Source organism: Alligator mississippiensis, chromosome 9 (genome assembly GCF_030867095.1).
Source record: "Alligator mississippiensis isolate rAllMis1 chromosome 9, rAllMis1, whole genome shotgun sequence".
Taxonomy (NCBI): Eukaryota; Metazoa; Chordata; order Crocodylia; family Alligatoridae; genus Alligator; species Alligator mississippiensis.
Window position 1 is genome coordinate 77,973,986 of NC_081832.1, and position 27,550 is coordinate 78,001,535.

The 27,550-nt window shown below is 52.6% G+C and overlaps 1 protein-coding gene across 2 annotated transcripts in view; it reads right to left on the reverse strand.

Moving 5' to 3' along the window:
• Positions 1-362: 362 nt before the first annotated feature.
• The window catches only part of ADAM19 (ADAM metallopeptidase domain 19), a 41,369-nt gene continuing 14,181 nt past the window's right edge, over positions 363-27,550 (reverse strand). Inside the window, exons 4-23 of one of the 2 annotated variants that reach the window (XM_059712943.1) lie at positions 23,305-23,383; positions 22,426-22,502; positions 19,018-19,210; positions 18,007-18,072; positions 16,892-16,954; positions 16,363-16,529; positions 15,141-15,225; positions 14,584-14,723; positions 13,576-13,753; positions 13,177-13,266; positions 10,634-10,829; positions 9,846-9,954; positions 8,223-8,427; positions 7,089-7,169; positions 6,770-6,878; positions 6,533-6,677; positions 5,531-5,615; positions 5,002-5,226; positions 3,847-3,981; positions 363-2,729 (exon numbers count right to left, since the gene is read on the reverse strand). In XM_059712943.1, coding sequence (XP_059568926.1) covers positions 2,682-2,729; positions 3,847-3,981; positions 5,002-5,226; positions 5,531-5,615; positions 6,533-6,677; positions 6,770-6,878; positions 7,089-7,169; positions 8,223-8,427; positions 9,846-9,954; positions 10,634-10,829; positions 13,177-13,266; positions 13,576-13,753; positions 14,584-14,723; positions 15,141-15,225; positions 16,363-16,529; positions 16,892-16,954; positions 18,007-18,072; positions 19,018-19,210; positions 22,426-22,502; positions 23,305-23,383 — 2,476 coding nt within the window. In that variant the 3' untranslated portion in view covers positions 363-2,681. Of the gene's footprint in view, positions 2,853-3,846; positions 3,982-5,001; positions 5,227-5,530; positions 5,616-6,532; positions 6,678-6,769; positions 6,879-7,088; positions 7,170-8,222; positions 8,428-9,845; positions 9,955-10,633; positions 10,830-13,176; positions 13,267-13,575; positions 13,754-14,583; positions 14,724-15,140; positions 15,226-16,362; positions 16,530-16,891; positions 16,955-18,006; positions 18,073-19,017; positions 19,211-22,425; positions 22,503-23,304; positions 23,384-27,550 lie in introns of both variants that reach the window. The other variant, XM_059712944.1, reaches the window with a different exon arrangement.

A 27,550-nucleotide genomic window follows, 5' to 3' on the forward strand; every position in this document is an offset into this window, starting at 1 on the left:
GATATCTTTTATTAGACCAATTTAATAGTTGGAAAAAAGTTTTTTGCAAGTTTTAGGGCACAAGCACCCTTTGTGGAGAGGAGAGTAGCCCGGCAGCGCCCTCACCTGGCAATGGGTACGGTCCCCGCTGCCCCAGCTCTCCCATACCAATGCAGGCAGTAGCTGATGTATTGCTCCTTGCATAATATACTAGAGGTCATTTGTCTTTCTCCTGCCTAGACCACGTCCTTCTGTTTGGAAAAGTCCCTTTTTCCTGCACTCCTGTCATTTCAGGACATGGCACTGTTTAAAAGCATATCTGTCGTCAGCTTGACCCCTCAGTCTCGGGTGTGGACTCAGTTAATCAAAGACCTTGCTCCCCATTTCAATGCCAATCGACAATAAATTTATTAAATCTAAACCAGGCAAAAGGCACAAGGAATTGCATATTCAAGTATTTGCATAGATGCACCAAGATCATTACTGTAAACCATTAATACACGGACAGAAGAGGAAGTGACACATATTCGCGTATGTTCTCCCAAGAAATAATAACAATAAGTACCTAAAATCACCTTCTATCCCCCCCAGCCCCATCCACTCGCCCCACACATACACGTGTACAATGCAAAAGGATTTGCTGAGTGTTACCTTCGGGAGGAGCTGTAGCTTTCAGGAACGACCGGTTTTGGTTGTATTCTGAGCTTTGGGTTTCCTGCAGGATCCGTAGAGGGCTTGAGTCCATGCCTCAACAGTCAAAGGAAAAACTCCTGATTAATTTTGGGGGGCATTTGATCAGAACCAGGGGCTGTAAACTTAGGTGGGTCACTGGCTTCAGGGATTAATAAGTCATAAGTGTGCATGTATGTGTGTGTGTGTGTGTGTGAGAGTGATCAGAATAAGATGTCAAGCTGTATGCAAAAGGCCTCATGCTGATTGGGACTAAGACCCAAGTCAAGTAGTGAGAAGCTAGTAAAAGTGGCTGCTAGGGTCATGGAAAGGAGCCCCTGAGGAACAGCTCCCGGCTGGTGCAATTCCCTTCTGAGCAGTCTTCCATCACTGCCTTTGGCAAGGAAATTATACCAATAAAGTGCCTGCAAAAATCCCCCATCCATCGAGGTGTGTGTCGCTGTGCACCCGAGCACAGAGAGCGGCAGGCGGTGACGAGCACAGAGCGACGGGCAGGCGAGGAGAGAGATTAGCAAATCGTTCTCTTGCACTTCGCCTCTGTGCCTTTCTCTGGCGGGGGGAGGTAATTTGACCGGCTCACCCGTGTTTCAGAGCTAGGGAATCGGGGGAAATCTCCAAAGCAGCCACTGCAGCGGGCAACAACGGAGAGAAAGAGGAACAAATATACCCCTGTCTACTCACAGACTCTTGAAGAAGAGGTACCAATGCTGCAAACAGCCAAGTCTGACGTGAGCGGGCTGGGGCATTTTTGGACAGGGAGCACTGATGGAAACACAGCCCCCAAAACAGGGTGAGGGGAGGGAGGATGGGAAAGGGAAGGGTCTGGTTTTGGTTTCTGCAATAGCAGCAGCACCTAACAGGTGTCTCACACCGCACAGCCTTGACTATCTTGTGTGTAAAGCTCTGTCCGGTTTCTGAACGGATTCCTCCAGAATTGGAAAAGAGGCAAAACTGCTGGGGGAACCATATAGCTCGAAGTCTAAAATCCTGAGATAAAACATGTGGGAACCCAAACCAGTTAAAAAACATCAAATTCACAAGGTCAAGTCCGTAGGATTCGAACCATCAGCTGCTTAAAGTGCACATGGAGGACTGCCTTCACCACGTCCAGCGAGACGGAGGCTGGAATCAGTCAGCCGTCCAAGGAAAGCACCATATGGGATATTAAAACTGCTGCTTTTCTCCCAACTCAGCAGCTTTCAAGTGAAGTTGCTTCTTAGTACCTGGTGTTGAACTGTACTGCCCAGCACAGAAGCCTACACATGCAAAGTCTACTGGTCTGATGAGAAATGCATTCCCAGTACACAGCGGAGAGGCGGTGACCAGCACCTGGCCTCCACGGGAATTTCTTCTTTCACCCTGCATCTTGTTGAGAGAGTTTAATCGGTAGTACCTGGTCGGCGTCCGAACGCTGCGGATGCTGGAAAAGCCACAAGCCCGGGCCCCGAACGTGAACGGGAGCAGAAAAAACGAACTGAGCAGGTCATGCAAACGACTGGAAGGAGAGGAGAGAAAGGTCGCAGGGGTCTGGCTAAGGAGGTGCTGGTTGCAGAGAGTCTGCCAGTCCTTTTGGGCCAGCTCAGATCCACAGCCAAGCCCAGGTGTATTTTCAGTGGTTGAAACCTCTGGATGCCTGACATAAGAAGCCCTTTCTCTCCCCATCCTGCACTGCATATTGCACAACCGTATAGAGCATTGCCATTTTAAAAGTCACTCCTGTGCAGAAGAAAAGCTGACGGCACAGGGGCCACACTCAGCATTGGTATATACACTGATGCAAGTCCCCGGAGACTTAACTGGAGTTGCATCTACCTAGACCAGGGAGGGACCAGTCACACCAGGCCTGGATTTGGTGTAGAGTCAGGCCAGAAACACGTCGGGCTGGGGAAGAGGAGACAAGGAACAGCACGCGACCTGCATGTCTGCGTCCTGGCAGCGAAGCCGTCCGACACCCCATGAGATCCGGAAAGAGCCTGCGTGCGGCGGGATGATCCGTGCCCCGAGCCTCGCCGTCACATCTGCAAGTCGTGCACTGCTCCGGCCGCCCGCGCCGCTGGGCTCTGGGTGGGGGAGAACGGGGACAATGAAGAGACGCAGCGGTGGAAAAGCAAAGGCTCCTTCCCAAGCAGATCCTATCACAGGGCAGGTGAAGCTGTCGCTGTCTGGACTAGCTGGCAGAAATGCTTTCATTGAAAAACAAGGCATCATCATGAGAGATCAGACCGACGTCCTGCAAAAATCCTCAACATCCTCGGGAGGGGTTTTCCCAGCCCAAGCAAGGAGAGTTTGGGAGCCTCCGTCTTGTGTAAAGGGTTTAGAAAGGGTTAAAGACTGGCTATCCCATAATGGCACAACCTTACCACGATGCTATCAACACTTAGAAAAGGCAAATAAAAATGAGAAGATGCTAACTGCAGATGTTATAATGGGATGACCACCACGGGTCATCTGCCCGTTCCCTTGACCTTCCCAAATTGCTCCCAAGGCTCATGGGCCTTGACACATTTCCTGAAGACCTAGTGAAGCGTGTCCCGCGTTGGGAAGCTTGTCTGACTCTATTCCGACATTGCAGCTGGGCCAGTAAAAGATATTGTCCCCCAAAATCCTTATGTCTGACCAACCTTCATTGCTCGCTGCCATTTCATGCCTGCTGACCTGTGCCGTGTCTCCCCGGGGAGGCAAAAGCAGCTGGGAATTCAGGAGCTACTCGGTCACTACGGGCTATAAGGGATGGACACACTTCCCAAACTGGAAGCATGACGTGGCCGAGAGTCCTGGGCCTGCCGGCAATGCCCCACGGCTGCTCTTTGCTTAGCAGCTTCATTTCACCAGCTCAGGAGCTACATACGGCTCACAGGTCACATCTCAGCCACCCTCGGGACACAACCCGGTCACCTCCCAGGCCAGCAGCGCTCAGGGCGGGCATTTGTTTCTATCGAGCACTGGTCTGGAGTGACCACAGGCCTAGCACCCTGCAGAATCAGGCCCTGAAAGTGCTTCACCCAGAAAATATTTAGTGCGGATGGTGTAGAAATCAGTGCTACCCGCGTGCAAACACTGCTCCCATCACCCTGTTTGCATGCCCCCTGGATCTGGAGCTCCAGGTTATTGTCTCTGGAGGGTGTTTGTGATTTGGGGTGAGAGTATCGGCCCCTTGGCTCCACGGTCAGGTCCTACCTCTGTTGGTGGCGGCCAGCGTGGGCCTGGGCTCCTTGCAGCCGTGGGGGCGTTAGCCCCTGGCCCAGTTCTGTGTCCGGCAGGGACGGGGGTCGCTGGCAAGGCCTTCTGCGGCGGGCAGGGTCTGGACGTGTCCTACGGCAGAAACAGAGAGCTCTGGGTCCTCGCTCAGCGCCGATGTCCCGGGACTCTGACCTCAAAGCCCATCACCGATGGGTCACTGCTCAGGACAGGCCTATACATTCATGCTCACATATAATATACACACACTGTGACACATGTGCACTATACACACATTATACACTCCTTTCCATGATACACGAATGCTCACACACCCACACAATACACAGCCCCCACACACAAGCACGCTATACATGCATGCTCACTCACAGTTTACAAGCACCTCACACATGTGCCCTATACATTCATGCTCACATACAATATATGCACACCACAACACATGCACAGTATACACACACGCTTTCACACACACAATATACACCCTTCACACACAATACACAAATGTTCACACACCCACACAATATACACCCCCACACACAAGCACACTATACATGCACATTTACACACAGGATACATGCACTCCACACACGTGCCCTATACATTCATGCCCACATACAATATATGCACACAACCCATGTACACTATACACACATGCTCTCACACACACAATATACACCCCCACACACAAACACACTATACATGCACATTTACACACAGGATACATGCACTCCACACACGTGCCCTATACATTCATGCCCACATACAATATATGCACACAACCCATGTACACTATACACACATACTCTCACACACACAATATACACCCCCACACACAAACACACTATACATGCACATTTACACACAGGATACATGCACTCCACACACGTGCCCTATACATTCATGCTCACATACAATATATGCACACCGTGACACATGCACACTATAGACACAGGCTCACGCAGACACCCAATATATCCCCCCACATGCTGCAAGAGGGGCCTTATCCCCTGTGCCAGCATCACACACAGGGGCTGTGACTCTTAACACTTCTGCCAGCAGCTAAAAAGCCTCCCCCATGCTGGCTCCAACCATCCTGCTGCAGAAATGCACACGGTGAGTCTGAGACAACCTTACCTGCGGGACTGGGAGTTTGGGAGCAGGCGGGGGTGGTCTTTTTGGAGGAGGTTGTCTTGGCACATTCTTCATTCCTACCCCACGTGCTGGACCCGGGGAAGACCTGGTGTCACTGCTGCGCCCAGGCGGGAAAGCAGGGAGTGGCTGGAAATTAATGCTGGGCTCTGGAGCCGGCTGGGGAGGAGAGACCGGAGGGGCAGGGGGGATGGCAGGTGTCCCGATAGCCTGTACACAAGACAGAGACCGGGGTTACATCTACACGGAGCTCGCTGCCTTCTCTCCTCACTATCATGACTTCCCAGTTGTACCAGGAGGCCTCTCGGCTACCAGGGGTGTCAGCGCCGGGGGCTCTACATAGCACCGGAAACAATTCAGCTGGGATTTTCAAGGGGACCCAAGGGCTTTAAGCACTCAACTCCCATTTTCTTCCAGTTAATTACCATTTCCACCCCCCTTTTTGCAAAACTCTGCCCTTTATCTGCAACAAACAGGCAGAGCTGCGTTGTTTAGCCTGGCTGCACATCTCTACCTTTCTTTGCTCCTCCGGGGTTTTCAGCTTGAAGGCGGGATTCGTGTGGCCCTTCCTACTGTCCTGCTCCGGAGCGGAGGCAGCGCTGGGGATTAAGGGAGTGAAAGAGAAGACCAGGGGTTATTTCCACAGTGCATCTCCACCTGGCCCTGTTGGCTAGACTCCAGCATGAGTCCTGTGTCCAGTTTTGGGCCCCCCACAACAGAAAGGATGTGGATAAATAGGAGAGAGTCCAGTGGAGGGCAATGAAAATGGTTGTGGGCTGGGGGACATGAGTTGTGAGAAGAGGCTGAGGGAAATGGGCTGATTTAGTCTGGAGAAGAGAAAATAAGAGGGGATTTGATAGCAGCCTTCAGCTCCCTGCAGGGGGGCTGCAAAAAGGATGGAGCTGGGCTGGTCTCAGTGGGGGCAGATGACAGGACAAGGAGCAATGGGCTCAAGCTGCAGCAAGGGAAGCTGAGGTTGGATATTAGGAATAACTTTCTCATGAGGAGGGTGGTGAAGCACTGGGACAGGTTACCCAGAGAGGGGTGGACTCTGCATCCTTGGAGGTATTTAAGGCCCAGGTAGACAAAGCCCTGTCTGGGATGATGTAGTTGGGGCTGGTCCTGCTTGGAGCAGGGGGTTGGACTGGATGTGACCTCCCAAAGGTCCCTGCCAACCCTCCTTGTCTATGAGTGTATGACTTGTAATAAGCATAGAAAGAAATGTAGACCAGCTCAGCCAGCAACACTGCAAAGGTCTGTGTCACTCATTAGCAATGACCTGGACGCCTGAATCAGCTGCGGGAGCAATGAGCAGCTCCAGGCATCTCCTCTGCAAGGGGAGGTGTCTCAGTGCTGACCCCCTGGAGGGACCTGAATGGCCTGACCCTCCCCTGGTGCTTCACAAGGAGACAGCTCACCGGAGAAGGCCATTCCTGGCGATTTCTCTTCCCTGTGTTGCAAACAGAGCTCGGGGGCTTGGGGTGCCGGAGGGCAAAGGATGACCCTGAGCACTCACCTGAACTGCGGCTTCTTTGACTGAGCAATGGCCTGCTTGAGGACCGTGAGTTTTTCCTTCCATTTATAGCAGCAAAATACAATGACGAGAACCACCACCACCACCAGAATGAAAACCAGGACTCCCACAATCACGGAGACGAGGTCTGAGAGCAAGAAAGCAGAGTCAGGCCCTGGGCGTGGACCCTTCCCCACCACCCGCTCTCCCAGGATTGCAAAGGTCAAGTCAGTCACGCACTTTTGGGGGGCAGAGGCCCGCTGTCGTCGCTGCCCCCTTTCCCGGGGTGGCTGCAATCTGGGGGAGCCCATCCAGAGTCGCAATGGCAGTTCTTGTTGTTGTTGCAAACCTGGATCGGAAACCGGGGGAGGTTTTGCTGCCAAGGACCCAGGGTGAACCAGCCCCATCCACACAAGGGTCCAAATCAGCAGCAGACGACTGCTGGAGCAAAGGTCAGGGTGACAGCAGGACTGAGATTTACATCTAGCCAGCCCCATCAGACACTATCCATACGGGACCAGCCGCTTGTCCCTCTCCCCGCCTGACACGAGACACTTACGCCCCGTCCATGGCACTGCTTGCTACAGCCTTCAGCTTCGAAGATCATGGAGGTGTTCATACAGGTGCCCTCGAAGCAGACCTACGGGAGAAGGAGCCAAGCCTCAGTGTAAGCTCTTGAGGACAGAGAGCATCTCGTTGTGTCGTGTTTATGCAGCACCTGGTGAAACGGGGCCCTGGTCCCCAGTGGGAGCTCGGACCCATTACAATAGTGCAAATCGTTACACCAAAAACCAATAGTTACACCATTACAATAGTGCAAATCGTACAAATGTCTTTCCCTTTTGCTAGTCCCCACCTTGCCGAATGGAAACCCGGGCATGCAATGGAGGTGCTGAAGCTAAGATGCCATTTGAAGCACAGAATCATAAAGAAGTGATGCTGGAAGGGACCTCCGGGTCACATCTAGCCCAACCCTATCCAAGTCACCCCGTATCAATCCACGGTCTAACCTCTTAGCAAAACTACAGCTGCAAGACATCACCCCTGAGCCTGCCACAGGGAAAAAAGGGGGACCACGGCGGCCAACATCCTGCTGCTGTAAAAGGTTGTTAATATATGCTCTGAAGAACAAGCTGCGCCAATGCTAGAGGAAGGCAAAACCCCCTAATCCATACCAATTTGACCAAGGGGAAAAAATCCTTCCTGACCCTGAATATTGTGTCAGTCTCACCCTGAGCAGAAGGGTGAGACCCTCTAGCCAAGACCCTCCGGGGCCGAGTCCCAGCAGGAGCCCTGGCACAGCCCAGTCCCCATCCCCAGCCTGGGCTGCAGCCAGCTCCCAGTGCTGGCAATACCTTCCTCAGAAAGTGAAAAACCCTCCCCCACATCACCACCCCCAACACATAAAGCAGCAGGAAGGGAAAAATTTCCCTCGCAGTCCCATGCAGCAGCCAACAAAGCCCAGAAGCCTGGGAAATCCCCATTGCAGAGCATGGGCACAGATACTCCTACGTCCCCCCTGACCCATGCATGCAGCAAGTCTGCAGGGGCTGGTGTTCCTTCTTGCCTTGTGCACCTTTTCTAGGCCTGCCATCTCCGCTCACGGGACCCATCCTTCCCACTGGTGCAATCTGGCATGAATAACCCCAGGTGTCAGGTCTGTACCTAGAGCCCGAGAGACACAGCTACCTACGTGATGGCTCCCACACTTGGTCCCAGTCATCACCAGCCCAGGGTCCAGTATGTCCCCCTCATCCTCTGTAGGCTTGTAGATGTGGGTCCCCCGACAACTGATCCGTCTCCCATTCACGGGGATAGTCGTGTCTATCGCGACGGCGTTGGATGCCACCGGCTTGGAAGCAGAGCTCTGGCACTGAATCTTTCCGCATCTGGCATCTCTGAAAGCGAAAGGCGAGGTGAGTGGCTTTGCCCTGCCCTCGGTTACAGCCTCCTCTTTGCACACACACAACCAACACAAGTCATGCAAAAGGCACAGAAGAGAGTGGGGCAGAGACCAAATCTGGACTTGTCAAGAGAGGAGCTCATAGCATCGGTCCAGACACAAGAGAGGCAAAGACCCAGTAAGGAGCGTTCCTAGAGAGATTCGCTTGGCTAATGGTACCCAAAGGTGTGTATAGAGAGGATGAAGATGGAGGGGACAGGGCCAGCAGCAAAGGACTCACACTGGCAACGCTCATCCTGGGCTGCATCGGTAGGAGCGTCGCCAGCAGATCGAGGGCAGTGATCCTTCCCCTCTGTTCAGCACTGATGAGGCCACATCCAGTTCTGGGCCCCCCACTACAGAAAGGATGTGGACACATTGGAGAGAGTCCAGTGGAGGGCAATGAAAATGGTTTGTGGGCTGGGGGACATGACTGGTGAGGAGAGACTGGGGGAACTAGGCTTATATAGTCTGCAGAAGAGAAGACCGAGGGGGATTGAACAGCAGCCTTCACCTCCCTGCAGGGGGGCTGCAAAGAGGATGGAGCTGGGCTGGTCTTAGTGGGGGCAGATGGCAGAACAAGGGGCAATGGGCTCCAGCTGCAGCAAGGCGAGTTGAGGTTAGATATTAGGAAAAAAATCCTCACTAGGAGGGTAGTAAAGCACTGGAGCAGGTTACACAGAGAGGTGGTGGCATCTCCATCCTTGGAGGTTTTGAAGACCTGGCTTGACAAAGCTTTGGCTGGGATGATGTAGTTGGGGCTGGTCCTGCCGTGAGCAGGGGTTGGACTCGATGTGACCTCCTGAGTGTCCTGCCAACCCTCATTGTCTATGATTCAATGATTTTATGACTTGAGATTCAAATGGGGAAATTGAAGCTGGAGACAAGGAGGAGATCCCTGATGCTGAGGGTGGTCAGATGCTGGGACACGCACCTAGAGACACCGGGGTATCTCCATCCTTGGAGATTTTCAAGAGCAGGTTGGAGAGACACTTGCTTTAGTCAGGGCTCATCCTGCCTTGAGCAGGCAGCTGGACTTGGTGACCTTGTGAGGTCCCTGCCAGCCCTACTTTCCTATGATCCCACCATTGCACTTGGGGAATCCAGCCTCACCAGCATCATAGACAAGACCCAGCTTGAAGGGTCCTTACCCCTATCATGTGCTAAGGGCAGCCAGTTTGAATGGCTGGCTGTGGACAGGACTATGAACCTGCCTGGTGGCCTCTGCAAGTATATTGAAGAAAGAAAACTTCGCAGGACTTCTCCTGCCGTTTTCATCCCTGCCATCCCTTGGAATTTAAAAACATTTTAAAAGAGTAAATACTTCACCCAGGTGTCTGAAAAGCAAGGGATAGCTGCTGCTCTGCCTCCTACCTGGCCTCGCACTTCCGGTATTGGCCATTCATGTCCTTCCCGCAGTTCCCAAAGGGGTCACCAGCAGCATTGACCCTCTCGAAGCAGAGGTCGGGAGCGGGTCTGGCTCCTGTAGGGAAGAGACTGATGTGACCAGTGCTTATTGAAATCAATGGACTTCTCCAATCCAGCCCTCGCTCCTGCTTTCCCCTGACACATCGGGGAAGAAGCCATCACTGCTTTCCCCAAGTCCATGGAGCAAGGAAAAGCTTCCAGATGAGAACGGACTTGACCATTACAGAGGACACAGCTGAGTGACCCCCAAGGTAAGCACCTAGCTGGAACGCCGGAGCGCCCCAATTAGCTGCCATTGATATCACGGGTGTGAACAAAATAGCGCTGGGGTTTGCATTTATGCTTCCCCCAGCCTCACTTAGCTTCTCCTTCACTGTGTGATGAAAAGACGGAAAGCTATGAGCCCTCTGCTTCTCTAAAAGCAGGTAGGATGTGTGCTGAGATAGTCCCAGCTTCTGTCCACAGCCCCCACCCTACAGCTCAACCCTCCCAAGCAGGGATGGGAGACAGGCAGAGGACAGGAGAGCTAGCGTGCAGTCCTGCCTTGCTACTGATGGGCTATGTGACCTTGGGCACATCCCACGCCCTCTGACTTAGCCAGGAATCCCCTGGGGAACGGGCCTGTGCCCAGCAGGATGGGTCCCTGGTCCCCTCCATGCTACCATAGTACAAAGAGGCAGTCGCAAGGGCAGTGCGGATCTCATCAGGAGCTCACTGCGGGGAGCAACCCTTACCGCGGCCCCAGAGCTGCAAGCACTGCTGCTGGTAGGTGAGACACATGCCGCTGTAGCAGTAGGCCGTCCCTCCGGAGCAGTCGGTGCCATCCATCTTGTAGGCATTGAGGGGGCAAAAGGACGACTTGCCGGTGCAATGCTCGGGGAGGTCGCATTGCCCTGAGATCTCACGGCACAGAGTCCCCGAAGACACCAGCTAACAACACGGAGGGGAACAAATAGATAGAGTCACCGATGGGTTGGTCATTGGTTGAGTATCTTCAAGCTAACTGGTAAGATTACTGGTTAGTGACAGCTTACTTTCACCCATGCATTTGCCCTCTTGAGAAGCAACACGGCTGTGCCCCCAGCAGGAAGGATGGAGATGGGCACAGCACAGAAAACCCCCTTACCCAATGCCATGAATGCCTGTTCTCTGCTAGAAGGGCTGGGCATCCCGGGCGGCTGCTTCCCACGCTGTTACTCTTGCAGAGCAACACAAGCCCACGGGCCACACCAGACCACTGCACATGCACCCATCCCAAAGGGTGAGTCTCCGGGATGGGAACAGACAGTCCCCTCCTCTGGAGAAGAGAGGGAATGGGTTGCCCAGAGAGGTGGTGCAATCGCCCATCCTTGGAGGTTTTGGAGACCCGGCTACACAAAGCATTGGCTGGGATGATGTAGTTGTGTAGAAGAAAGCCCCCTTTTCCTCTTGCCTGCATTTGCTCTCCCCTCTTTGAATATGTTTTCCCTCTTCTACCTTTTCTTCCTTCCTCTCTCTTTCACTTTAAGATAAGGAATTGTGTTTTAAAATTTGTATGTGTGCATTTTGTATCTCCCCTTGTATTTTGGTATTTGTATCTATTTGTGTGCCATGGCATTACATTTGTAGCTTATATTTTATACTCCTCACCTTTCAACTTTCAACTATAAATGTGTTTAGTAACAATGTTAGCAAGGGCAGGAGTCAAACTGCCGCTTCCCTGTATCAGGCTGGCCCCTGAAAGAGCGAGTGAATCAGTGATTGAATGTGTAACACAGTAGCAGGCAGCAATTAACACCTAAGGAAACTGCAGATCAACCAAGGGAAGAAATCAATAGAAGACAATGTAGCAACTGGGACATCTCTAAACCTCACTGATCAAGGGCTAGAAGCCCTGGTCTGAGTTAATCAACGCCGGGGACCAACTTTTGGGCTGAATATCTCTAGATCGACCACTCCCAGAGCCCTATTTAAAATTCATCAACGGGCTCCCAAACCTGCACATACATGCGGACAACCCCTGGGGCTGACAGATGCCATCCAGTAGCCACTGAGGGGGAAAGTCCCACGAGGGTCAATGACCCCTGGATTGGGCAAACCTGAAAACTGGGGAGTCACCAAAGTCTGCCAAGGACAGATAAAAAGCAGTGAAAAGTGACCCTCAGCAGCACCCTCTTGATCTCCAACTTGACCAGCACCCGCCCTGTCCAGCCAGAAGGACCAGCCAGCGACCCCCTTCTGGAGGATAACACCACGCTAGAAGAAGCCTCGACTGGCCATCGACGGCAGACTCCAGCGCTTGTAGGATAGGTATACCCGACTCTTGTAGCTTGCTACTGTGTGTGCGCGCATGTGGGGGGGCACCAGCCCCAAGGTTTATGATTTAATTTCATTACAGTGTTTCAATCCGCCTAATAAACCAGAATTTTAAGGATCTCGAGTTGGACATTTGTAGCTAACATTATTTGGTGGAGAACGCAGGCATTATTCTAGGATTATTAGCGGATTGGTAGATTTAGACTCACCCAAGGGAGTGGGCAGACTCAAGGAGGGTCTGGATTTAGTAGTCACTCAAAGGGGTGGACTAGGATTTAGACTCACCCAAGGGAGTGGGCAGACTCAAGGAGGGTCTGGATTTAGTAGTCACTCAAAGGGGTGGACTAGGATTTAGACTCACCCAAGGGAGTGGGCAGACTCAAGGAGGGTCTGGATTTAGTAGTCACCCACGGGGGTGGACTAGACTAGGATTTAGACTCACCCAAGCGGGTGGACTAGGATTTAGACTTACCCAAGGGGGTGGGCAGACTCAAGCAGGGTCTGGATTTAGTAGTCACCCAAGGGGTTGGACTAGGATTTAGACTCACCCAAGGGGGTAGGCAGACTCAAGGAGGGTCTGGATTTAGTAGTCACCCAAGGGGTTAGACTAGGATTTAGACTCACCCAAGGGGGTAGGCAGACTCAAGGAGGGTCTGGATTTAGTAGTCACCCAAGGGGTTGGACTAGGATTTAGACTCGCCCAAGGGGGTGGGCAGACTCAAGGAGGGTCTGGATTTAGTTGTCACCCACGGGGGTGGACATATCCCAAGGAAGGGATTTGGTTGTAGAACTGCAGGGGCAGGGGCAGAGGCGGTTGGGACCGTGAGGGCTCAAGGAACTGACAGGCTTGAGGCATGTTGAGGAAAATGTCTTTGTTTAGGAACCCCCCCCCCCCCCAAGGTTGGAGCAGGAGGCCAAGAAGATAAGTGGGTATGGAGGGAGGAAATTTCCCCTCTCTTCTGGGGCAAAGCAGGTGCCTCACCTTGCACTGGTGACAGCAGGTCCCGTGGGCGCACTCGGCGCCAGGCTTCAGAGAGCAATCGGCTGCATTGCAGCAAGGATTATCGCACTCCTGGGAGGGAGAGAGGCAGGGTTTAGAGGGCAGAGATGGGAATCTGGGTCCCAGGCAGGACTAGGCTGTTCTTGCATGGGATGAATGACATGCAGAAGTGCATCCTGTCTTCCTGCACAGAGCTCCTGTCCTGACCAGAGCCGCTCCATGAGCAGGTGTCAGCAGCAGGCTCTGGTTGGACCCACTGCTGCAGGGGCAAGACCCATGGAGTCAGCACGCTACAAATACATACTACTGTGCTGCACGCAGAGCTAGGTATGGTGTCGGTCCTGCATAGCGTGCATAGGTGGGTTTGTGCATGCGCGTTACCTCCACCTCTCCGCAGTCACACTGCTCCCCATCTTCCAGGTAGCCGTTTCCGCATCTCTTCCCCCCGACCAGAGTATGGGTGTCGGGCATGTTGGAGAGGCACATCCCCCCGCCTGAAAGCAGGTACCGATCCAGTTCCTTCTCATTGCATTTGTTGAACACCCTGGGGAATGGGTGCCTGGGCACAGAACAGGGTGGAAGTTAAAACAAGAAGCAGTGCAAAGCAGCCGTAATAACCGGGGGCTGCAACTTCTGCGAAGTCTTCGGTAGCAAGTGTCTGAGTCAACTGGATATGAATGTGTGAGAAAACAGGGAGCCCAGGGTTGTTCCTCATGAAAACGAAGCCTGAAATCCCCCAGGGGGTTGTGTGTAGCTTTCCCTTCCTCTTCCCCTTCCTCTCTATCTGCTGGGACTTCTCTCACGCAAAAGACATGGGCTGGTAACTTGGCCCAGATCCATCTGCTCCTAAACCACATCCAGAGTAAAATGGCAACCTCACATTATTAACCTGTTCCTGGTGTCCAGTGAGTTTGCATTCAGCAGAAATGAGTTTCTTGAATGAATGGACTATAGGTTGTAGCCGTGTTGGTCTAACATGTGATATCTTGTATTAGACCAACTCACATATGACTAGACCAACCAAATTTGATACAAGACATCAGATTTACCCAAGGAACCTTGTCTGTCTTTAATGAATGGAAGCACATGCATGTTCCCAGCCTTTCACGTCCCATAGCTTCATAGCTGAGCCCATGCAATCGCATCCTCTTCCAGGTAATCACCTTCCCCTCTGCTCCCAGCCTCTATGTCATACGTGTCACAGCACCTGACGCCATCCTTCCCCTTCCCTCTCATTGCTATCCCTCCCTCGCTCAGAAACAGCTTCATCTGAAATCGCATCACATAATGTACGGTGCTGGCCCCCCCTCCCTGTGCATCATTCCCAGTGAGCCTAGCAATCAAGTCAGTTGGTTCTCGTCTGCAAAAGACCCCAAAGGCCTGACTCACCCTATTGCAGCACCCATGATGCAGCCTCCGTCCTCAGACCGGGCAGTGCAGCAGCCACTCGAGTCGTGATTCATGCCAAAATTGTGCCCCATCTCATGGGCAATGGTGGCAGCCACGCCGATGGCACTGGAAGAGTGATCCTGTGTAGATCAGGCAGGAGGGTCAGCATTTAACCATCCTGTTCATAACACAAGAGCTAGCGCCTGGGCAGACCACAGGGACATGTAGTCTAATGTCCCGTCTCTGACAAGGACAGGGAGCGGATGCTTTAGGAGAAGGATATGGGATGCAGGGCAGCTAGGCTGTGATTTTTGTGGCTTATAAGGAAGATCTTTAGTTTGGGTATTAGGAAAAACTCTCTCACCAGGAGGGTAGTAAAGCACTGGAGCAGGTTACCCAGAGAGGTGGTGCAGTCTGCATCCTTGGAGCTAAACAAAGCCGGGGCTGGGATGGTGTAGCTGGGGCTGGTCCTGCTTTGAGCAGGGGTTGCACTAGGTCCCTTCCAACCCTCATTTTCTGCGAGTCTATGATCTTGTTAGTGATCAAGAGCAACTCACCATGTTCACTCCTCCCGACTGGAAATCCGAGCACATGGCCATCAGCGGGGCCAAGCCAACCGTGGTCCCACGGAATTGCACCCCGCTGAAAGCGACCCGGAGAGAGAAGGGAAAGGGACACCGGCGTGAGGAGGGGCAGCACGTTTCCCGCAATCCCAATCCCTACGAACTCACTGCAGCCCACAAGAAAACAGCTTTCTCTGCAAGAGCTTTCCCTCTGTTTTAGAGTTTTGTTTCGATGCCCCACCGCCTCCCACTTGACACGTTCATGCCAGGCCAGTCTGCCTGTATCCTGGCACAAAGGCGAAGCAGACAGACAGTGAGCACAGAGCCCTACTCCGGTATAACATACCTGCCTCCACTCTAGAATTACCCCAGGAAAAAGCACTGCCAAATGTTCAGATCTGCAGGGAGCCCGGACAACATAGCCAGATCTGATCTGCAGGCCAAGCATTGAACACCCCTGGTTTAATCCATGATCAAGCATGCCAGACTGTCCAATCATCCTTACAAACTAATGCTTGTAATGGTTGGATGCCAGCCTTGGCGAAAGAATGACCTCGTGAATGTTGGACCAAATACAGAAGAGCATCTTCCCTGGCAATCCACCCGGACCCAGGGCATCCCCAAAGAGCATGGGCTGAAGACCCACGCAGCGCAGGCAAGTTTAGCAAAGCTCCTTAACCAGCGCAGGGCTTTGATTTGAGGAGTTTCCAGTGAGCTGGACAAGGCCCGTTTTGCAAGCTCTGATGCAGTCATGGTAGGTTTGGGATCATGAGGACTTAGGAAAGTCCCAGTCCAGTGAGTGCCGAGTGCCTTCTCCAAGGGGCACAACCCCCTCTTCCTCCACTGATGTCTACAGCTCATTTTGAGATGCACGGGTTCAAACAAGGGTGCCCTCACCAGTGTGCAAGTGCACGCACAGGTTGGCACACGTATTATATAGCGACTGCAATCAGTCCCTGCTACGCGTGTTCCCTGTGGCTCCATACAAATTGAAGCCTGCCACTGCACGTGCATTTTTGCCTGTACTCTCATGCATGCCCTTTTCCAAAAACCCAGCCTGGTGACCCCTCCAACACAGGAAGCCTTTTCCCTGCTGAGTGATGCCCGCCCGGCGCTACGTCTACCTGTCACCCAGATCCTCAGATCAGTATGTGGCTGCCCAGGGGTTTCCCTTGTTGGATGGATGGATGGTGGTGTTTCAGAGCAAGCAACGTACGTGATGAGATGGGCGTTGTCGTGCTTCCTGCGCGCCAGCTGCTTGCGTCTCCATGCCAGGAAGGACCAAAGGGTGGAGAAGGGGTTCTCGGAGACGTCGCACTGATCCCGGTGGTTCCAGATGTCCAGCCCAACCAGGGCAACTCGAATGTTTAGGGCCTTGTAAAACTGCAAGAGGAAAGAGCTGATGAAGTGGAGTTTTTGCCTCCTTTCCAACCAGGCATAGAAACCTCACTCCATAAGGGACGCCTAGGCCAGAGATGGGATGCTCTGGAGAAGCAGGTTGTACCTGAAGAGCTTGGCCTCTGGCTTCACCCCAGCCAATATGAACCCTTCTCAAAGCACTTTAGTAGGAGGATCTGCCACCAGCGCACTGTCCCCAGGGCTAAGGTGCAATAGAGGACACCTCCCATTTTCCACCCTCCCACATTGCACAGGGGAGTCGTGGTGGAGACTCCTCCTTCCCAAGGATGGTCCATCCTGGATTGCAGGTTCTTCCCCCCGACCCGCGTTGATCCAGCCCGCCTCACCTTATCCACATAATTCGCCACCTCCACTAATCTGTTCCTTAAGTCCCCGTGGTACTTCTGAAACTGAACAAAATAGGAAGTCCATGTCATCCCCCAAGCAAGAGCTGGACGCGCGGTTAAGCAATGCTATCCGGCGACGGCCGAGGTTGCTACCCCAATGCTTAGCTGGCCCATATATATATATATATATATATACACACCCCCCCCCCCCCCAATCTATTAGACTGGCCATAATGCATGTTTTTAGGTCTTATAATTCTTCTCCATGCCTCAGCCTCCCCGCCAGCTGCTGACACACCACAATGATATTGGCATTAAACAAACACATCCACAGTCAGACCCTCGTTGGCCAGATGTTCACATAACGGCCTGGCTAATTTGCCATGTTGGACAGAAGGTGAAGTAGTTTCATGCCTCGAATCAGCACCACCAAAGCACTCGTCACAGAGGATTAATTACACCCCTCACTTCCCTAAGAGGCAGCATGGTTTGATTGCTCCATTTAAAGCAGTTTTGTTCCACTTGCCACATCTGGTCGATAAGGAGTTCATGTGGCAATGTTTAACTTCTTTAAAACAAGGTGCAAAAAGTCCTCTCACAAGCAAAAACGGGGCGTGGAGCTCTCTCTGGAAAGGCAGGGCATTTTTCCCTTTAGATGTGGATTGGGAGAAATCAGCACCAATCATTTCCATGGCTTCTAAACTGGCTCTGCAGCGAGAAGAGGATGAGGAACATCTGGCAGCGCCTGGATAAGCTGCACTTTCTCACAGTCTGTGCCCTCTCCCGGTGCCTCGCAGAAGAGAAACGCATAGGTTCTGCCTCTCTCGTTTCACTCAAAATCAATTTGAGCCCCTGGCCCTGCAGGGCCTGCCTGCTCTATTTTAGGATCAAGTGGTAAATTATGAATGGGGTTGGCCTCCCCTACTCCGTTCTGGAGCATGAACTGATTAGCCTGGTTTTAAACAGCCTTGGCAGGAGGGTTAGATTTCCAGCCTCCCAGCTTTCTTCCAGCCAGCCCTAAACAACAACGGAGACAACAGCTGATAACCCAGACTGCTTTTGGGATGCCACGGGCCGGACTGTCAGCTGGCTCAAGTACCGCACGCATCTCTTACCTCTGCATAATCCGCCACCAGCAGAAGCTCCACGTACTTCATAGGCTCCGGAGCCGCCCGCCTGGCCTGAGCAGGAGCACGGAGGATTAGTTCCAGCCTCTCCCGGGAAGCACGAGGGATTTTTCACCCTGTTTCAAACCTGTTTTTCTGGGACCAGTTTCCTCATGGACCCTCCCCCTCCATCCCACACTGACACCGGCTTGTTCTCAAGAAGTGGCCCGAGCTGCTTATTTCTACCCTCCCAGTCCCACCCCAAAAGCACCCCCATTGCCTCTTCCTGAAGAAGGGTGCTTGCACCCCAAAGCTTGCAAAGAACAATTTTTCCAACTATTAATTCATCTAATAGGGCACCTGTACACACCTTGGGGTTTAATCCTCATTAGATAGGTTTATAAAATTTAAACTTGTTTACTTTGGAGTGTCGCATCAGTGTTTGCACACACTAGGTTTTCAAAGGAATTAAGCCTGGTCCCCGGCTGGTGCCGCAAGAGAGCGGGGAGGTCCAGCACTGTGCCCCCCCCCAACCCAGGTCCCCCACCCCATATCCTGCCACACAGCTGTAAAAGCAGGGAGCCAACAAATGGCACAAGAAAAAAAAAGCAGAAGCAATTAGAAAGTGGAAGCAATTTGAAGGGGTGAACTACAAAAAAGTCACAGCACCATGTGGTGGACAAACAGGCTTATTACATGTTTTTGAGTGCCTTTGTGTTTGTATGCAATGAATCCAGAGATGCAATGCTTTAATTCTCAGCGAGCCAAACTAAACTACGTCCGAGGAGTTTTACTTTAATGCACCAGAAAGACTTTTGAAGCATCCAGAAAACACTCATGCAAACAGTCATGCTACTGCAACACAAGAAAGGGCAAAAAAACATGGTGTGTACAAACGTCCATAAAAGAGATCACTTAGACCAACATGGCTACAACCAACTCCACCTTGCTTCTGCTTCCTCAGGTCTGCCCTACGGAGATGGTAGGACAATATGAGAGTCCTCTTGGTGCACAACTCACCCGGTGAAGGGTCACATTCAGCGGCCTCACAAACTCCTGGAGCCGGCGTCTGTCTGTGGGCTCAGCGTGCTGGTACCCACAGGACCCAGGTGGGACCTTCAGGTGCTCCAATCTGTAGACCCAGTGCTGCTCCCAGCTCTCAGGAACGGGCTCAATGACATAGCTGAGGTTGGGGCTGAGGACGATCAGACCTCTGTGCAAACAGGGGAGAGGAAGAGAGGCCTGAATACTCGTGCGTTTACTTGCAAGACCATGGTTCAAGGAAAAGAACAGGAGCAAGGAACAAAAAGGTAATCCTTGGTGGTTTTTGCTGTGACCTAGACCCACACAAGGCTCTGCACTTTCATTCAGGCCATGGGAAACAAATAAATCCTGGGACAATTTTCAATTGACAGGTCACGTCTAGTTTCTTTCCCATTTCTCCTCACCAGAAAGGTCTATTGTGTTCGCTGGTCAACAGACAAGCACCATCCCTCCCATGCCTCTGAAGCACAGCCACGGAGGGGCTGGGCATGCCCAAGGCATCCAAAGGAAACCCTAGACCGCCTAGAAGAGATGGGCACCTAATTCTCTTAGACCGCTGTAGAAACTCCAGCTCAGGTGATTAATCATTTGTCTGTAATGTGCACCAGTGATTTAGGTCTTTTCATTCAGAGACTCCAGAACACTTGAGCTAAAAACAGATTTTTGTCAGATCTTTCCAGGGGATAAAGCCTTTTATTCTGGGATCTTACAGGACCCATAAAATGCCGGTAAAGTCCCGAGATAACACCAACCCCTAACAAGAGGGGGTGCTAATTCCAGTTGCCTGCCATTCAAACTGTGGACGTGACTGTCCTAGGATAAACTCAGCATCTGTTTTTAGCCTTAGAAATGGGGGCAAGGCTTACTACCCACATGGCACGTGGAGCACTTCCCTGGTGTGGTATTTTGGGGGTGTTTTTTTGTTTTGCGCACACTTGAATCTCACCCTGATTGCACAGATGGAGAAGCCTCAGCTCAGCTGCTGCTGCCAGCACCGAACGAACAGAGCTCCAAGGAGGCCAAGAGATCCTATTTTTATCTCCTTTGCACAGGTTTCATCTCACGTCAGTCCCAGGAGACTGCAGGGCTTTGCAGGGATGAAAACGAATGCCAAGGAGCGACAGATTCTTACCGGGGCCTCTGCAAAGATTCGCCTGCTCCCAGATGCCCAGGCTGCTCTGACCCAGGTCCCTTCCAGCCATTTATCCCACCTGAGCTCCCCTGCCTGGCCTGACTCAGGGGACGAAACACAGCATCATATTTAGCAGGGCAAGGGGCTGATAGGACAGAGCTGCAAGGGAACCATAAATAATGACTCAGGCCAAGCAAGGCTCTTTCCTCGGGATCTGCAATTGCACTCAGAGCGCGGTCCCAGAGGAGGGAGCTGGCCAGGCTCTCTCAGTTGCACAGATTATAAACCTGCTCTTTCAATTTGATGGCTGCTGGCTGCAGCAAGATGTCCAGGGACTAGGGGAACACGTGGCAGCGTCACTTAGGTTCACTACAGAGCGGGCGTGCATGCAGGAAGGCTCTTCCTTCCTCCACATGGCTGTGGCCCCATTCGGATGAAGGGGGCTGCCCCAAGGAGAGCAGGGGATGGTCCTGTTGCTGTCAGGAATCAGCCAGGGCATGCGCAGAACCCGCCGAGAGCTGTACTGCTGGGTTTGCTCCTCACGGAAAGGTTTCCTCATTACCTCCTTGCCTTCCTGGCCCAGGAGCTCCACTTGGACCGATACAGCAGTTTCCCATGCAGGCATCTATTACTGTGGGGTCTCTGGACTCCGTGGCCCTGATCCTGCAACAATCAACCATAAGCGTACAAAGGGTCCCGTGCCCTCCAAAGCCATGGGCTGGTGGGAGCGTGTTTCCTACGTAGGCCATGTGGTTCGCTCCAATGATATTTAATATGCACCTGAGTGGGGACAACTCTGCATGTAACAGGGTTTGTGCCTGCCTGGCCCAGTGGAAGATGTACGACTTTGCAGGTAGGATGCCTCCCCTGGGACCTGAGCGTGCAAAGTGAGAACAGATGCACGCTCTGGTTGCTACGTACACCCAGTCGAAGGGTCTCAAACCGTTCCTCCAGCATCCACGCAGCCCAGATGTTCACCGAGTCATCATCGTCTCCTCCGCCCCATGGGAGAACGGGGGCTAAACCAGGCGCCAGGCACAACACCTGCGATTCCTGCTGCGGATTATTTACTGCAAACCCCAGGTGGCCACGCTGCGCCCTGTTTATACCCCAGAGAGTCTGTCTATATTAAAATCGCTTGAGGTCATTGAGGTTTTTTTGGCAAGGTCTGCTGTTTCCCGGTTGGCCTCGATCCCACCAGCTTTCAACCGGCTTTTGAATGGAGCCAACCACAAACGGTCAGCGTCCTGTTTACAAACAGATGCGAAGTCTCCGAACTGAGCGCGACAAAGCTGCGTGCGGCACTCGGGGCCCAGATCCCAGCTGGTGCCCATTGTGAATGGGACTCCATTGTCTTCAGGGGAGGCACCACTGATTTACACCGCCTGGAAACACAGCTCTTCTTGTGTTCCCCCCAGGACTCCAGATGCTACAATGAAGGTGAGGTTTTAAAGGCACAGACTCAGCCTGGGACCAGGCCGGCTGATACAAAGAACAATTTTTCCAACTATTAATTCATCTAATAGGGCACCTGTACACACCTTGGGGTTTAATCCTCATTAAATTAGATAGGTTTATAAAATTTAAACTTGGAAGAAGCTCGCGCTGTGCTGCACGGATGCAATTGCTTCCTTACCCATCCCTGAAGGTGCAGAATGCCTTGGTGAGAAATTCATTAGTGATGACTACTCTGAGCACCCGCGATGGTGTTGGCTGTGATACCCAGAGGCCCTGCTCTCAGGTGCCTCATTCAAACAGCAAAGCCAAGAGCAAAAGGACTATAGAGCAGGATCTGTTTCCAATGAACCGGTAACCTCATCCAAGTGCCGGCAGTATGAGTCTAGCACCCCAGCTCACCCGTGCAAGCTCAGGGGTCTCTAGAGGACGGACCCTGCACTGTGCAGGGGTGGAAAGCTGCATACGACGGTGCTGAGATGCAGGGACCTTAGCCACGTTCACAGCAGCACCGCCGGCATCGTGCCAAAGACGGGTCAGAGCTACAGCTCGTTAAGTGCTGCAGGCTGCACTTCACATGTGGTTCATCTCCCAATGCAGCCACGAGCCAAGCTCCAGGTAGCAGGACAGGACCCCCTTGTCTATGTAGGACCTGCAAGGCAGTGTGGTTAAGGGGGCACCAGGGACCAGGGCTCTATTCACAGGTTTTCTGGGTGACCCTGGGAGCCCGAGGGCTGTGCGAGGGGCCTGCCTTGAGGCCACCGGAAGGGACTGATACGAGGGGCCGTCAGACTTACCGCAGCCCCGTGCACGTGCTGAGCGCGACGCTGGATTGTCCCACGCCTCGGACGGTGCCGTGGTAGAAGCAATGGTCCTGGAAGGAAAAGAGGAGATAGTCAAGGGGGGCTCAGCTCGGGGACTTCTGGTGCTGGGGGTGGCTGGGCAGAAAGCACCCACTGCCCTCAGGACCCAGCATCACCGATCCCAGCTTCAACCCTCTCCACAACGGTTCCTGCCACACCTCAGAGAGCCAGGAGTTATCACAAAGAAAAAGCCCAGGGGCATGTTGAGTCCAAGCCAGCCTCTCCGCTCGGCCCTGGGCCTTTGCATGAACACGCTTTGGACTAATAAAATCAATGGTGCTTTAAGGCTCCCAGTGGCTGTGGTGCTCAGAGCCCCATCCCAAGCTTCCCGAGATCAATGGGAGTCTGTCTATCGGCGAGTCAGGAAGGGTGATCTCATGGATTTTTTCTCTTTTATTTTTAAGTCCAATGCACATCTTTGTGCCACTGCGGCAAAACGGCAGCAGGGCCCTGAGATCAGTAATTCACAGGGATGGTTGTGAGCGCGAGCCAGCTGGCACGGCCTCGCCTTGCAGAAGGCAGGGAAGAGGTGGCGGGAGCAGAGGTCTCCCCAAGCCAAGGGCAGGCTCGACAGTGCAGGGGAAACCCCAGCCAGCTGCAGAGTCAACCCGCACATCTGGCTGCAGCCTTGGCAGAGTCTGCAGGTTGTCCCCTAGCATTTCCCCCCAGGCTGCGCCCATCTTCCAGCCCAAGCCAGCTGCAAACTCAGGTCCCCGGAGAATGGAGCCTGGTGACTTCTCCGCTCCCTCTCCCTGGACTTCACCTACACGCTTCACTCACTCCCTGGACTTCACCCACAGCCTGGGCACGTACCGTGCGGTTCAAAGTGATGGTCTGGGGCACTCCAGCCGGGGTGTAATGGGTTTCGGTGTAGCCTGGTGCAAAGAGGTGCCTGCCAATAGCAAAACAAAGACACAAACAGAAGGGATCTCTTGAGGCTTGGCATATCGCGACCCCACCGGCTCTTCTGTGCTGGGATATCAGGCACCAGCCTCCACTGACTGCTCTGGAAGTCGAAAAACGTCCTATAGGCATTGCACCAGGCTCCAAGGCATTTAGCGCGCTAGCTCTTTGCAGCCAGGAGTGCATACACAACCCGGCATCAATCAGAGCCTCATCCCGACCCGTGTTATATGCTGCTCCTCCCTGCACAGAGGGGGCTTCATGGAGAGAAGGGCAGGAGTTCAAGGTGATGGACACGGATGCATGCGCTTACCCACCCAGAGATGATGCATTCAGAGGACCTTTATCTCATGAAACGCACTCTGCCGTGAAAGCGCTGGACCAGTCATCCTCCTAAGTGCTCTTTCAAGCCATTTATTTAATGACATGAAGATAAAGCCAGGCTCCACCGCAGAACAACCCCCACCAGAGCGAAATCCTTTATTGTGGTGCAGTCAGATTCTCCCTCCCCCTCCCACCACACACACACACACACTTCCTGCCTTATTTCAGTTCATTCATAAATCCTCTCCATTGTTTCAACACGTGGTAGAGTGCAAAATTGAAATAAAAAACGCTGCAAAATGACACTGAAGCACAAACCGAGTGTCTCCAGAGCATCGGGACCCAGAGTTTGGGGTCAGTTTGCAGCTTGGGGGCAAGGCAAAAGCAGTGAATCCTGGACCCAAATACCGAGGCAGATTCCCCTGACACTCGGGGCCATTCGTGTCCGGATGCTGCTACCAGCCTATTTCTGTCCCTGCTCCTGCTGCTGTCCTGAGGACGGAAGCAGGCAATGCTGCTGTGTAGCTCTCATGACCTTTTTTTGTCCTCAGAAAACTCTGGCAACCTGTCTAGGCCCTGATCTTGTTCTCTTGATGTAGGCAACATTCCCCATCACATCACCCAGGTGCTCAGGATTGGCCCGGGGGCTGTCAGAGGCAGCCCCACGCATGTTCTTGGCAGCATTTTGATTCAGCTCCAGGGGCGATGCCTCCTCCTCCTCCTCCTCCTCCTCCACTAGACAGCTGATCTTGCAAAACGAGGAGATGCATACGCCCACAAATCAAGGCAAAGATAGACCTGAGAAGGTCACCGCACGTCTCCATCTCAGCAGCATGCAAGCAGGAGGGAGCTCAGCCTAAAGCCATCGCCTCCTCTCCCAACCCCTGTAAAAGGATCGTGCTGAATAATCCCTCAATGGAGGATATTTATAAAGCAACACCACCGTCCTCTCCGCTCTCTAGGCATCGCACTTGGCCCCTCTCGAGGATGCCATACTTGGGTGTTGCAACGACTTCCCTCCTTGCCGGCTCCTACCCTGCCCCTTCTCGTCATGGTTTGCTACACTGCACATTTCTAAAACAGGGCCTGCAAAACAGTGGGCTTGTGTCCTTCTTGGAGAGTTTCCCCCCACTTCATAAAGATGGCCTGGTGAGCTTGGTAGTTTGGCTCCTGTAACAAAATGAACAGGTTTTTTTTAGATAAGATAACTGGAAGTTTTGATGGTTGAATGGGGAATTAGCCTATTTGTCACACCAGAGATGCCAAGGAAGTGAAGCCTGATGGATGGAGAAGGGAAGGGGGTTTTATCCAGGCTATTTAAAATGCTTTCCCCCATCCTACATCAAACTCCAATCATCTGAGGATAGCACTAGTTCTCTTCCTTATCACCCTGCTTCTATTAAAGGAGAGCACAGACCCAGCCAACATCTGAGTCACCTAAAAATGTCTCCAGTAAAACCCGAGCAAACGTTTGCCCCCCGTCTCTGATATTCATAAGGCAAAAAAAAAACCAGACAAAAATATTCAGAGGGAGGGGGGGGAACTTCCCAAATCTCCATGCATTTGCATTTTCACAGACCTGCATTTGGCATATTAGCTTCTATTCCACCCAGGAGAGCACGCCAACGCCAAGAGACTCTGCCTGAAGAAGGGTGTTTGTACCCAAAAGCTTGCAAAGAACAATCTTTCCAACTATTTAGTTAGTCTAATACAAGATATCACATATACCCAATGAACCTTGTCTGCCAATTTTCTTTAGCACATCAGACAGAGGCTAAAAAGGGAACAAGCCCCAGCTTCTGTTCCTCTTGTGCAGGGCATCTTGAAGAGAGAGGGCCACACATGCTTCGGCCCAGGTTGCATTTCCTTGCTTGCTCTGACAGTAAACCGCACTCTTGGAAGTGACTGGCAAGTGTTTCATCTCCCAAGACAGCCCTTTCCTCATTCCCAGGCTGCAACTCAAGATGTTTTGCATGGTGCAGACAGAGCTCCCAGCAGATAATGGTTCTTTTCAAGCGGGGAGAATAGGAAGCTGGGGTTTGGAGATGTGCCATTTGATCCCAATTGACATCTGGAAGTGCCGGCTTTCATCTCGGCTTTCAGACTCCAGCAAAGCTCCTTTCTGATGTGCTAATGCTCATCACCGGATCCCCTGCTCGGGGCCTAGGATGCAATGCTGCTGTTATCAAGCCTTTCACATCCATAAACAGCTGATCATAGAAACACCATGTGGCAGACAGACAAGGTTTCCCTATAATCACCTCCCTATCAGCCCTTGTGATCACCTCCCTATCAGAGCTGGCTCAGAGTGAATCTGCAGAAACAAATGTTTAATCAACAAATTGCATCAACTGCCAGGAAATTGCCTTGAGCGATGAGCTGGCAGGAGGGTCTGGGCTGTGTCAAAGTCTCTGCTTAGAAGGCAGGACCTCACGTCGGGTAGCGAAAGAACAGGATGTCTAACGCCAGCACCGAAGGACAGCCTGTATTTACTGGCTGGCATTGCACCCCCTGATATCAGAAGGTAGAGTGCCAAAAAAAAGGATCAAGCAGATGAAAGACCCTGTAGGATCACACAGAAGTAGCCAAACATGAAAGAGTTTTGCGGCCAGTGTTGTGCCGTTGGACACGACGGCTAACAGCTAATGGCCAAGGTTATGGAAGGGAAGGGAAGGTTACGTGCAACCCCAAAAGGACCTTCCAAGAGGGGCAGATCTCGACTGGCCAATACGGCAAAGCCTGAATCACCTGCGCACGCCAACGGGAAGATCAAAAACAAACATGATCCCCTGGGGCTACTCTAAGGGCACGGATACATGCATGTGAAGTGCAGACGATGGAGCTCGTGCTCGTTTCTCAACTCCCTGGTGAGACCTGTATGGAGGAGGGCCTCGCTGCAGCAATGAAAGAGCCGTTGCTTATGCACGAGTCTGGAAAAACATCTAGTTTATGACAAAGACACAAGAAGAACCGAGGGTGGATCCACACAGCTCTCCTGAAGCCAGGAGACAGGATCAGACCTAGCACCTGTGCATCTCTGCGACTTAACACTGGCTGAGGGTCTGGCCTTTACTGCCCACTTGGGTGTTCAAAACTGCACCTTCCTGCCTCCATCACAGCTGCCCTGCACTAGGAGCTCCCCAAAAACCTCCACAAAGCCCCCCCTGCCCCCTGCACCTTATAACAGGTGCAGCATTCACAAAACCCCTGAAAGCAAGCAGGCAGCCACTGCCTACTCCCCAACCAGCCTTTGCCCTCGTCCTCTCAACCTCTTCTCTCTTAGCATCACAGAAAAGGAGGGCTGAAGGGAGCTCAAGAGGTCACATCTAGTCCAACCCCTGCTCCAAGCAGGACCAGCCCCAGCTACAGCATCCCAGACAAGGCTTTGTCCACCCAGGTCTTCAAAACCTCCAAGGATGGAGTCTCTACCACCTCTCTGGGTACCTGTTCCAGTGCTTCACTACCATCCCAGTGAGAAAGTTGTTCCTAATATCCAACCTCAACTTCCCTTGCTGCAGCTTGAGCCCATTGCTCCTTGTCCTGTCCTCTGCCCCCACTGAGACCAGCCCAGCTCCATCCTCTTTGCAACCCTCCTTTTCTTATCCTTGGACCACAAGCCTGTCGAGGCAGGGACTGACTGTCCTCGGGCAGCACCCACCCTCACGGGGTGCTGGGCTATGACTGGTGGTCCTAGCAGTGCAGAAAAACAATGAGTAGAAAATGATGGTAATCGCTAACAAAGTCACACTGGTTTGCACCAAGGGGTGGGTATTGGTGGGAGCAGCACAGTTAAAGCTAGGGGCTTGTGCTGGGAATAACCTCCTATTCCATC